General features: G+C 33.2%; 1 protein-coding gene across 6 annotated transcripts in view; it reads left to right on the top strand.

The window, feature by feature from the left end:
- ZC3H13 (zinc finger CCCH-type containing 13) overlaps positions 1-13,747 on the top strand; it is an 83,706-nt gene that overhangs the window by 36,702 nt on the left and 33,257 nt on the right. For all 6 annotated transcript variants that reach the window (XM_057707448.1, XM_057707447.1, XM_057707445.1 and 3 more), the window contains exon 8: positions 4,521-4,718. In XM_057707448.1, the coding sequence (XP_057563431.1) occupies positions 4,521-4,718 (198 nt within the window). The remainder of the gene's footprint in view (positions 1-4,520; positions 4,719-13,747) is intronic.

The following is a 13,747-nucleotide window of genomic DNA, read 5'->3' as shown; positions in this document are numbered from 1 at the left end:
GTATTTATATATTTATCTACTATTCTGTTGTTGAACATTTAAGTTGTTTCTAGGTTTTAGCTATTACAAATTATGCACAATGAACGTTCTCCTTGTCTCCTTGTGTACATGATCAAGAGATTAAATTCTTTATAGCATGTATGAAGCAGTAAGAATATATTATTTAGAATTATTGTAGTAGTCAGTTGAAAGAATAAAGATATAAATTACATTGAGGGTTGAGAATAAGGCAGGAAATGCCTTTTCATTTAATGTCTCTCTGGGCTATTTAAATTTTATTTTAGTTAAAGGACATAACTAATTTGTTATTTAAGAAAAAGGCTAAACTAAAAACCTCTTCCCAGTATATGACCAGTTGGCAAATGTCAGTTTGAACCCATAATGAAACTCATATTTGTCTCCTAGCTTCTAGAGACACTAACCCTGTTCTAGACTCTGTTTACTTTTTGCCTAGTTTATTACATCATCCTACTAACTGTATTTACTTTATCTAGCGTTTATTCCCCTACACATATGGACATTTTCATTCAGCTGCCCTAACCCTTCACTTAACAGATGTTATGAGAGAAATCGTAAAGGAACAATTCCAGTTAATTTATTATGCCATTGAAAAACTCAGTAGTTTTCCGTTCTGTTGAATGAAATTCAGATTTTTTAGAATGGCATTCATATTTGATCTTTCTAGTCTTGTCTATATTTTTGTCCAGTCTTCCTTCTACACATATCACCTTCAGTCTTTCAATGTCTAGCTCAAATTCTGTCTTTCCATTAAGTTCTGCCATTTCTTCTTACTAAACAGAAATTCTGTTCCCTTTGTATATCTATCAGATTTTATTTATACCTCTCACTCAATACTAATTGCTATTTGCATTATATGTTAGCTGTGGCATACCTGTTTTACAACCTCTATTAAATTTAGGCTTCTTGAAGATTGCGATCTTGATGGTTCACTGTTCTGTCTCCCCCACAGCACCTACTCTGCAAAGAGCTTTGTGTTGTAAAAAGGCGCTCTGTCAGGTTGACTTGATTCTCTCCTTTACTCCTAAGATTGAGTAAAGGGATATGAAAGAAGTTGAACTATAGAGTGATATGATTTACCCCACTTGCTCTGTATCCTTTTGACTAATCAATTATACAACTTTCCCTTAATTCCATTCATTTCCCGCAAAAGACCTCAGCATACCAGAAAAATTCCTTTCCCCATTTCTAAATATTTATAAAACCTTCAAGATTTAATCTCTTCATAGAAAGTTTTGATAACTGTTTAGATGAAGGGTTAGTTTCATTCTGTTCTTTTTCACGTAGTCTTCTCTTACTGCTTTGTTAGTAACTTCCTTATCCTCTGATGACTATTGAGCATGAATAATAACATTGATTTAACTACTGTGTTTCTGTATTATAAGATATTGACTTTAAGATGCACCATTCATTTAATAATAGAAGCAGAAAGATCTGGAAAAAATAGTACATTAAAGGTACAAAGAAAACATTGAATAGGGTATAGCGTTTCTGTAGTCATGCAGTTTACATTGCTCAGAGTGTGTCAGATCATCAACTTTTAGTTTCATTGTGGATCATACTACAAACTGAAGACATTGAACAAGTAAGGATTAGAATTTCAGTTAAAATTCAGTGGAGTGTTGCAACCAATGCCAGTAAATCAACTGAGGTGACAATCAGGTAAACAAACTCCTTGGTTTTACGTGGTTATTCATATTGAGTAGGCAAAGATAATCACAGACAAGTTAAGACTCACGCTTCTCCCTGAAAATTGGCAGTTTTCTTTGACATTTATTGTGAGAGAGACCCTGATGGAAAGTTTTATGCTGAGATGTGAGAGAGTGTGGCCTAGTATCAGTGAATTTTTTATTGATTCTGTTCATCTACATTGTTTCTTAGTTTTTATTAAGTAAATTTTTCTTTATAATTTTTTTGTACAAAGATATGTGAAGTATGTCAAAAGCTATTCAAAAGAAATAAGTTTTGGGAGGAGAGAGAGAAAGGCCAAAAAATGGAATATGCGAAGAAAAAAATTAGAGTATTGCACTTATTTAGTTATATAGTTTATAATTACCTGGAGTATGAGAGTCTTTTATTAGTTAGGCCTGAAAGTGGTGTACATCACTTCCACTCACCTTCTTTTGGCCAGAACTCAGTCATTTGGCCACATCTAACTTAAAAAAAGTCTACACAGTATGGTTCAACAGTATGATCAGGACAGAAGTGTGGTAAACTCCTAGCTAGTCTCTGACACAGGCAATAATGTGAAAATACACTTTGTGTCAATAATTTCTCTATCATTTTATCTTGAAAATGCTTAAGTAGTTTTTGATACTATCTGTACCAACTGTTGATTAGTGTGTGTCTTTTAAGTGGAAAAATATTTAGAAATGTAGACATTTATCACTTATCTGTTAAATACATTAAAAATTTGAGTCAGTTCATAAATATACACATATATATAGCTGATGATGGTTTTGGCAGAAGACAAAGATGAAAAGTAGATTTGGTCATATTTTAATAATTTCTGACTTGTTAGATGGTTGACCCTATCTATGATAATAAAAAGTTAGGGATAAGGACTAAGAGAGGTAAATTTTCTGAGTGCCCACTATGAGTCAGTTGCTTTTATCTGTTTTTAATCTTACCAGCAATTCTGAGGAAGATGCTATCCATTACCTTTTTTATAGCTAAGGCATTTGGGAATTAGAGAACTCTAGGCCCCAGGAAGTAAGTTCTAGTAAGTAAGTTTTTAAGCTGTCATTATAAATATCAATAGCTAGTGAAATAAGAAGCTAGTGAAAATTACTGTGAAAAGAAAGGGCTATTTAAAAACTCAGTACCAGACTGAACATTCAATGTTGCAGAAAACAAGAACAAATTTAAATAATAAATTAATTCAAAATTTTAGTATGATTTGAGAGGATATTGCATTGCTATCTTGAGAGTAGTTGATCATGAAAATAAAACCAATCTGTGAACAAAGATATTTTGGATGAAAAATGATTTATAAAACTGGAAATAGAATAATGAGACTGCCAAATTTAGAATTAGTAGAATGAGTGCAACTTAAAAGAAAACTTACTGAATTTAAAAACACATTTAAGATATTGGAAAGCAAAAGGAGAGATGGAAATAATGAAAAACGATGGAGGAGTGATCTAGGAGATGCAATAACTATAATAAAGCAAACCAGAGAGACTCGGGTCATATGGAGAATTGATGAAATAAAAATAGAAGGAAAGAAGAGTAAAAGACTAAGGTTTCAGATTGAAACAGCACACAGTGATGGTAAAGGTCAAAAAAAGAGAACCTAGATTTATCTTGATGAAATTTTTGGTTTGCAAGGAAGAATGGTTTATAAGCATACAGCAGAAAAGCTGGGTTACCAGCATAGGAGAAGAAATTTACTCTCTTTGACTTTTAGCCACAACACTAAATGCTACAAGATACTGTAACAATATTTATAGAGCTCTGAGGGAAAAGGATATGACACCAAAATGCTCAAACCCTGGTCAGGGCATGAAGTAAAGACAGTTTGTTATGTGTAAGGGCTCAAAGTTACAGCATTTAGATACAATGATTTTAAGTGCCAAGTAAAAGGATAGTCTGGACCCAAAAATCAATCCCAGGTGGATTAACTGTGAAAGACACAATTCTAAAATTTAAAAGATCATCTCTGTAATCTAAGAGAAAAGATTTAAATGAGTGTTTAAGATTTGAAACAAAGATTTAAATGAATATTTAAAATATAGCTTTAAAATAGAAATTCTACAGCCAGAGTGCAGATAATTTTTGACTCACCCTCGTACTAACAATGCTTAGGGTTTCATTTATAGTTGATGTAATTGTTCTTTATAATGCTGAAAACATGGAAGCCACCTGAAAAACTTATCAATGTGAAATTATTTAAAGAAGTTATGGAGCATATCTATTAAAGGAAATTCTGTACAGTCTATAAGGATAATTATCAAAATCTACTTTTTGTTATAGAAAGATACCCATGCTATATTGAGTACAAAACATTGTATTATGACTGTGCATATGGGCGGGGAGGGAAGAAGGGAAAGGACATGGAAAAAGTGTGGACATATATCCAAGGTGTTAACATTGGCTATCCTTGGGTAATGGAATTATGGGTGATTTTTTCCTTTTCCATCTACTATATAATAAGCTTTAAAAAAAAAAGAAAAAATTCAATTCATGCAGTTGTTTTATTTTATGACATTTTCTTTCTTGAAAGAATCTCTTACTACTCCGCCTCCCTCTTTTCTCAGAAATATACCCTTTAAAATTATATAATAAGCAGTGTTAATGAAGTAGGCAGCTAGTAAATCTTTGTTCATGTCTGTGGCTTTTTGTGGGGTTTTTGATATTGATTACTAGTATATAAAATAGTAAATGGCAAGGTATTGAAAGGAATGCTACCATTTTTAAAAAGTGTTTTATTAAAATGAAAAATATATTTATTTGACCTTCTCAAAGTCTTTAGACTTCTGATAGTTTTATGTTACCTTCAGGAATTCAAAAAGCAACCAAAGTAAGAAGAAAGGACCTCGTACTCCTAGCCCACCCCCTCCTATACAGGAAGATATTGCTCTGGGGAAAAAATATAAAGAAAAATATAAAGTAAAAGACAGGGTAGAAGAAAAACCAAGAGATGGAAAGGACAGAGGACGAGATTTTGAAAGACAAAGAGAAAAAAGAGACAAGCCAAGGTAAGTAGGATTGTATATTTTTAATAATCTTACTTTCTTAGACTCTAAAATACTATTCAGAAGCTTTTAGGCATTACTATAATGGATTTTTTAGTGTTTTTAAACTCTGTGTACTTAATACTTACCATATTAAAATATGAATACTTCAATAAATGTTAATATGTTTATAAAACATAACACATTATTATGATTTAAAAAACAAAATTTCTAATTTTAACCATTTTTAAATGTCAATTCAGTAGTGTTTTATATGTGTATATACGCACACTATATATATGTATGTATAGTATTTTCACAGTGTAATGAAATGGATCTGCAGAACTTTTTCATCTTACAAATCTGAAACTCTGCAACCCTTAAACAACTTCTTTTCACTCCCTTACTTATCCCCCAGCTCCTCAGTCTGTAGTAACCACCATTCTACTTTCTGTTTCTGTGATTTTGACTGCTTTAGATACCTCATATAAGTGAATTCATTTTGTCTTTTTGTGACTGGCTTATTTTACTTAGCATAAGGTCTTCAAGCTTCATCCATGTTGTGGCATGTAACAGGATTACTTTCTTCTTTACGCTGAATAATATTCCATTGTCTGTATACCACATTTTGTTTATCCATTCATTTGTTGATGAACATATGGGTTCCTTCACCTCTTGGCTATTGTGAATAGTGCTTTGATGAGCATGGGTTTGCTAATATCTGAACTTCTTTCAGTTCATTTGGAAATATACTCAGAAGTGGTACTGCTGGATCATATGGTAATTTAATTTTTAATTTTTTGAGGAACTTTCATACTGTTTTCCATACCAGCTGCACCATTTTATAATTCCATTAACAGTGTACAAGAGTTGTAATTTCGCTACATCCTCACCAACACTTATTTTCTGTGTTATGGATAGCAGCCACCCTAACTGGTATGAGATGATACTGTGGTTTTGATTTGCATTTCGCCGATGATTGGTGATGTTGAACGTCTTTTCATTGCTTTTTGGCCACTTGTATATCATCTTTGGAGTGATATCTATTGAGGTCCTTTACACATTTTTCAATTGAGTCCATTTGATTTTTGTTCTTGAATTATAGGAATCCATTCTAATTCTGAATGTTAACCCCTTATCCAATATATGATTTGCAAATATTTTTTCCGTTTTTATAGGTGGCCTTTTCATTCTCCTGATAGTGTTTTTTGATGCACAGAAGTTTTTAAAAATATGATGTAGTCCCATTTGTTGATTTTGGGTTTGTTGCCTACACTTTTGGTGTCATATCCAAGAAATCATCACCAACTCCAATGTCATGAAGATTTTCCCCTATATTTTATTGTAGGAGTTTCATAGTTTTAGATCTTACATTTAAGTCTTTAATGCCTTTTGAGTTAGTTTTTTGTATATGGTGTAAGATAAGGGTGCAGCTTCATTTTTTGCATGTAGAAAACCACTTTTCCCAGCACCATTTTTAAAAGGAATTCTTCTTTCCCCATTTAGTGTTCTTGGCACCCTTGAAGATCATTTGACTGAATATACAAGGATTTATTTCTGGGCTATTTTACTCCATTGGTCTGTTTGTCTGTTTTTCTGCTAGTACCACACTGTTTTGATTACTGTGGCTTTATAATACATTTTGAAATCAGGAAGCATGAATCCTCTTTTTTATTACTTTTTGAAATTATTTTGGCTATTTTAGGTCCTGTGAAATTCCATATAAATTTGAGATGAATTTTTATATTTCTGCAAAAAATATCTTTGGGACTTTGATAGGGATTGCATCGAATCTGTAGATCTCTTTGGATGGTATGGACATCTTAAGAATATTAAATCTTCCAGTCCATGAACATGGGCTGTCTTTCTGTTTATTTGTGTCTTAATTTCTTTCAGCAGTGTTTTGTAGTTTTCAATATACAAATCTTTGACCTTCTTGGTTAAGTTTATTCCTAAGTATTTTTTATGTTGTGTTTTTTATGCTTTATTTTGTTCTTTTTTATGCTATCATAGATGGAATTGTTTTTTAAAATATCCTTTTCAGATTGTTCTTTGTTATTGTATAGAAACACAACAGATTTTGTGGGTTGAATTTTGCTGAATTCATTTATTAATTCTAAGAGTTTGTTTTGTTTTGTGGAATTTATAGGGTTTTTTGCATATAAGATCATGCCATCTGCAAGTGGAGATATTACCTTTTTCTTTCCAACTTGGATGCCTTTTTAAAATTTTTCTTGCCTAATTGCCCTGGCTAGAACTTCCAATAGTGTGTTGAATAGAAGTGGTGAGAGTGGGCATCCTTGCCTTGTCCCTTAGAAGAAAACTTTTCAGTCTTTCACCATTGAGAATCGTGTTTGCTGTGGACTTTTCTTAAATGGCCTTTGTCATGTTGAACTTCTTCAGGATAAACTATCCACTCAGTTGGATGTAGCAACTTAGCTCTTTCTTTGTATTGGTGAGAGATCATCTTGTCTTACTTACTTAAATGAATCGTTTTTTGTTTCCCCCCACCCCCACCCCCTGTGGTGACTTAGAAGAACCAGAATGATTCTGTCAGCTATTGCTAGGATCCAGCAACATTAGGTTTTCTTGGAGCAATAAGAAATGATGAACTGCAACATCCCTAATTCTTGAGCATATTTTCCTAAAATAACTCTGTAACTTATTCAATCTGGTAGGTTTGTTTTTGAAAATGACATGTAAATCAGATATAAATTACGTTAAACGTTCTTGCTGATTTACATTTTAAGACGTTTTTATTCTTCCTTAATGGTTTTTGGTGCTCTTATTTGTTATTTTGACCCAGAAATCTGTGAGAGGGTACTTATATCCCTGGGTAGTTCGCCATTGAAATGGTAACACATTTTGTATTATGAGGAATTCAATATTATAAAGGTTGATTCTTCATTTTCCTTTTTTTTTTTTTCTCCCTGGCCATCTCCACCAGGAGTAGTAAGGTATACCTAGGATTCACTGTTGCTCAGTGTACAGAAAAATCTGAACTTGGTTTATTTCTTCTGTCGAAGGAAACTAAGCAGCAGATTATTGAAGGACTGCATGGGTACCTGATTGGCACTGGAGTTCTAAAGCCATATTTGACAAGGTTGGAAGGGGGCATTTTGATTTTGGAGGAGTGGATTTGATTTCCAGGTTTTGTTTTGGGGTGTGTGTGTGTTGTTTGTTTTGTTTTAGGCAGATTTGTGAATTTATCTCCACTGTGAATAAAGAATTTATTAATTCTATAGCCAAACAGTATATTTAAGAATCTTTGTCACTGCTTTCAGATTCTGGGGTATGTAATTCAAGGTTAGTATCTAAGTTCCTTTTGGAGAAAATTGCCCTTTAAAATTAATTTAAATGTTATAATGGGCTTATTGGGAGTATTTTGGTTATCAGGATGTGCTGTGCTTAAGTGACAGTATGCTAATACATTTACTCATTCAACAGTTACTGAATACTTAGTTTGTGGTGGACACTGCTTTAAAAGTTGGTGACTCAGCAGTGAACAAAAATGTTGTCAGAAGCTTTGTTACCACAAGTGGAAGTAGTATAGTAATCATGTGTATATAAAATCTTTCCAAATACGGATTTTTTTTTTTCTTCCTTCCAAGTAAAGTAATACTTAGTAGGCCTATTGGATATAGGGGATTGCTTACATTTTTTAAAGGGTGGTTCCCAAATGCATGTGCATACATGTAAGACAAATGATGCAACAAAGTCATGTGATCCTTTGACTTTTAAGTCCTTTTCCCTGTCTTCTGTGTCTCAGTTCTTCAACTTTCTACACCAGGGACTACTAACCTGGATTTTAGGGGTCTGATTTGTGAGTTAAAATTCGCCTGTGTATGCTTTTGCGAGGGGAAGAGTGTTCATAGCCTCCCCGAAAAATTCATGATTTCCCCCATCCTCCAAAAATTTTCACAAGTGATTAATCATTGTTTAGGCCTTTGCCACTAATCTGGCATCGAGGATTTGAGTACTTTCATTCCAAACCTTTATTGGCCATGTCAACCTAGTTAAGAATGTACTCTGTTCCCAGAATATTTGTTAATTTGAATAACACTAAATTCTGTCATGTAGTTGCTTTTGAAGCGAATAGTTTCCAGGCCATAGTTCTTAAAGGAATTCTGTATCAGTGTCTTTCAGTTTGACTGGTAGACTTTACTCAGCAATGATTTGTTTATGCAACATTGATCAAAAGCTGAATACCACTTGTTTATCAAAAACAAAAAGCCTTATGGATTTATTTTATTACTCTGCCTTTAGAGAATGTAGCAATTTCCCATAATATTTTTTAAAAAATAAACTTTCTGTGACCTGTTCTGTACAGAAAATAGCAAAATCTTGATTATTTGGAACTCAACTAAATCATTTTTATTCTTTTGTTTTAGAAAAGATAAGCTCACAGGAAAATTCAGTTCGAGTTAGGTATTTAGTCAGAAAATCACTTATAAAGGGAATATTTTGTATCATTATTCCTAACCTGCTGTGTCTAAATAATCCTAAACTGGATATTTTCAGCGATGTTTCGGTGCACCTGTAGTAATATCATCTTTATCAATGAAAATCTATATTCTATATACTTTGCTGAATCAGGAACGTGAAACAATATATTAGTGTCGTTCAAGAACAAGGACTTAAGGAAAGGCAAAAACTTTTTTGGATAGTAGTTAACCAGAGAAGTTAGCTAACAATTGCAAATAGTTCATTCTGCTGGATAAATATGGTTTTATGATGGGTATCATGTTTTAATCACAATACTAGGTTGCAGAATTTTATGGTTTAATTAGAAGATAGTATTAAGAGCATAGTAAGTTGCTGCATTTTTTAAAGTCACTTTCTTATAATTACTTTAATACATCTTGATAGGAGTATAAATGCCTGCATGAGTCTTACGCAGATTTTAAAGACAGATGTGATCATTCAAAACTTGTTGACTTTGACATCAATTTAGTAGAGTAAGCAAATTACCACCAAATTGACAGTCTTATTATTTTCTTTCAGTGATTGCACACATCTGAATAATTAAAATCAGAATTTTTCAGACATTTGACAAAGACTTACCTATTGGATTAATTCTTTAATTTATTCAGTATCTACCATTCATGTTCAAATACCATGGTCTGGACTGGTGAATCATATTCTGTGGCCATGAAGGACAGGACAGGGAGGAATCCATGTGTGCACAAAGCATTTCTATAGACTGAATTGCTAGTTTCTTGAGTAAGTGTGTACCACTTAAAAATATACAATCACTATATATATATTTATAAAATCACTAAATATATGTAACTGAATCACTTTGTTGTACATCAGAAACTCACAAAACATAAACCAACCATACTTAAACAAAAATACAATCACTATACCAGTATCCCATATAAAAGGAAAAAAGGAGAATAATGTAATTTTAAAATTCCGACTTTAAAAGCATTGATGAATTTGTAATATCTCTTATAATTTTCCCAATTAGTGGACATTAACACAAATAATATCATGAAGGATATGCAAACCTTTTAATATTTATATGGAACCTTTGTATTCAGATTGGGAATTGCTTGTCTGAGGCATTGTCTTTTTTCTGCCTATGAGCCCTCTCTGTAGACCTAAAAAGTATTTTTACGCGAATACTAATTTAGGCTATGGGTATAAAATTAAGACACTTAAATATTTAATATAGCTGAACATAATTATATAATATACTAAATTCATGGGTCTACCCATGAATCTATGTCTAGTGTTAAAAATGAAATAGTTTCATAAATATCAAAATAATTGCATTGGGGGGCAAAAAAGCCTTTTACATTTAATTCAGTTGATCAAGGATTGGGCTGGAAAAATCTTTTGAACTCAGGAGAGAAGCTCCTGTTTTGCAGCCAAAATCTAGAGTGATATTTATGTTCCTAAAAATTATGCTCTTAACCCTTTGTCTGTCATGCTTGGTGGAATTAGAGATTTGAGAGGAAAATTGTTCTTCAGGGAGGTTTTCAGTAGCAGGAGTTGACTGAGAAGTTTAGCCCTGTTTAATAATTGGTCCAATCAGAAATGCATAGCACAGCATATAGAGGCCAAAAAAAAAAAAAATCAGTCTGATAAAAATGTAGGGCTGTGTTGTATGTAGTGAGATTAATGAAATAGCAGATAGCCAGCCACACTATCAAAATCCATCTCTGTCTGGCTGTGGTTTGGTGCTATCTGGTGGTAATTTTTTACAGACTGTTAAATGACCTGTGACTGGATAGAGCTTCCAGGACAGTGGCAGGGATTTCAAGAATCTCCCTTATTTAACATCTATTTTGTTGGCCTGAGCTGAGGAGATTTTGGGTCTGAGAAGTCGAACTAGGGACTTGAGAACCGTTCTTTACCTCCCTCTTTCCCAAGACTGGATTGCTTGCTGTTTCTTAGCAGGGGCTGGTCCTCTCCATCTCTTCACCACCTCAGCCTATCCCAGGAGAAAGTGATAACTTGAACTTGTTGCAGCAGGTAGAAGACAGGAGCCAGTTGTCTTAATTTGTGTTATGCTGGTGTGTATTGTTTCTGGGCTTTAGTGCATTTGGAATACCAACTCTATTACTCTTGGAGCGTAAAAACAATCTCTCCATGTGCCAGGGATACTAGATATTTGTCTCTTCTGACTCTTGATCACAATGATAGGTACAGTTTTTAGCTCACTCAGGTCATGGGGTTGAACAAGTTCATGGAAGGCTCTTGAACCAGATTCTGAAAAATTATATTATTTAAATAGCACATAATTCTGGACTTGAATATCATTGAAGGATGTACTTGATAATAAGGCTTATCTTAACATTCTTCTTCATTCTTAAATTGAGGTTTTTGAAATTAATTCATTTCTACCTAAATGCAAAAATGAAATTGAACCAAAGTTATTAATACTTGGCTTAGATTTACTAGTGTTATGTGGAACTTATTATTTTGCTTGAATCAAATCTGTTTTTCAAGTACCATTTATTTATGGAGGAGACATCTTTCAAAAGATTCTCACAACAAAAGTATTGTCCTAGTTTCTGTAGATCATTCTGTTAGAAATGATTCCCCTTCTGAAGAGAAATTATTACCTGCTGCAAACGGACAGCAAGCTACTAGGTCTAAAACAAATCATCACATAGAAGCACTTTCTTACTCTCTTACATATTTATTTAGCCCAAGTAAGATGTTGCTCAATTTTGAATGCCACTTCCATGCCCAAAACTCTAGTGATTTCTTTTATATTTAGAATAAAATCTGAACTTTTATCATGACCTAGAAGACTCCATATTCTCTGTCTCCTGCCTGCTTTCTGACCCTCTCTCATAAACTTTTCATTCTCTCATGAATCATAGTTACACTTGTCTTCTTTCTGTTCTTTTTGTATATCACCATCCCACTTGCCTCCTTAGTGGTTGCTGAGCCCTCAGTGTGGAAGGCTCTTCCCTCAAATTTTCAGCTCTTGGCTCAAATGCTGTCTTCTTAGTAAAGGCCCTTTCCTTACCAAGCAACCTAATGTAGTCCCCTGATGTACTTTTTTTTTGGACCTGAAAGTTTATATTTCATTACTCTGTTTTATAGTCTTGTGTATTGCATTAATTAGCTGAAATTGGCTTGCTTTGTTGTTGGTGGGCTACTCCTGGACTCCGCAACTAAGACAGACTGGTTTTCAGTCCTCTCTGTCTCAGTTACCTCATAGGGTTGTCATCATAAAGGCAAAAATGTGTTAACATATGTAAAGCATTTAAAACAATGCTGTGGACATAGTAGCAATATATGCCACCTGCTGTTGTTAATGTTATTATAATCATTATTATTTTGTTAGTGATTTTGTCTGCCTTCTTCATTTCTATATCCTCAGTGCCAAAAATAATGCTTGGAGCATAAAAGGTTCTCACTTAACATTTGTTCAGTGAATCAAAATGACTTTCCTTCCTCTCTTCTCTTCTTCCCGTCCTTCCTTTCTCCCTCCCTCTCTCTCTTTTCTTTTTCTTCCTTCCTTCCTTCCTTCCTTCCTTCCTTCCTTCCTTCCTTCCTTCCTTCCTTCCTTCCTTCCTTCCTTTCTTTCTCTCTCTCTCTCTCTCTCCCTTTCTCCCTCCCTCCCTCTCTCTCTCCCTTCCTTCCTCCCTTCCTTTCTATTGAGGTATAGTTGATTTACATTATTATATGAGTTTCAGGTGTACAACATAATGATTCATACTTTTTATAGAGGGTATTCCATTTAAAGTTATAAAATATTGGCTGTATTCCCGGTGCTGTACGATATATCCTTGTAGCTTACTTATTTTATACCTAGGAGTGACTTATTTAAGTAAGAATAAATTTCTTATGTAAAACAATAAAACCTAAATATTTCTGTGTGTGAAATATGTATCATGTTATGCTCTATTTTACCATTGAAAGTAGAGTTGACTTTGATATTATCCATAGTCCATTTAGTTTTTTTTTTTTAAGTATGCTTTTTTCATGATGATTTTAAAGGTTGAATTGTGAATGTTAGTTACATTATGTAAACATATTTTCATATTTGAGAAATAGAAACCATTTATTGAGAGAAAGATTGGTGTTACTAATTTTAAGAAAGTCTAGGGTAAACATATTGGTTTGTAGGTGGAATGAAAGGAACTTCCACTTTAAATTTTATGACTTTTCACATTTTTTCCCCAAATAAGTATACCCTGAATATTCTCATTCCACATCATGTCCCAATTATAATAGCATTAAAAGTTATTGATTGGAATCAAGTCAGGCTAAAGATTAGCTTTCCCTATGTTTTATAAATCACAGTGCACTTGCTAATAGTATACAGATTTCTGTTTTAAGGTATTAAGGCTTCTTTTTGTACAATAAGTTTTCCTGTGTTCTTTATTTGAATTTCAAATGTCACCTCTTTTTCCCCCTCAAATAGGAAACCAATTCTAGAGCATACTAGTTAATATGAAATTACTGCTATTCTAAATAGAAGTGTATTTTAATGTATCTCTGCAACAGTTTAGAAGCCTGTGTACTAATAGTTTTGGTCAGATTGTAAGGACATCTTAGAGTCACAACATTTATATATGCAGAAT

The sequence above is a fragment of the Hippopotamus amphibius genome, chromosome 14 (assembly GCF_030028045.1).
Source record: "Hippopotamus amphibius kiboko isolate mHipAmp2 chromosome 14, mHipAmp2.hap2, whole genome shotgun sequence".
NCBI lineage: Eukaryota > Metazoa > Chordata > Mammalia > Artiodactyla > Hippopotamidae > Hippopotamus > Hippopotamus amphibius.
Note: the sequence above shows the minus strand (reverse complement) of the source record. Positions and strands in the feature narration are given on the sequence as shown.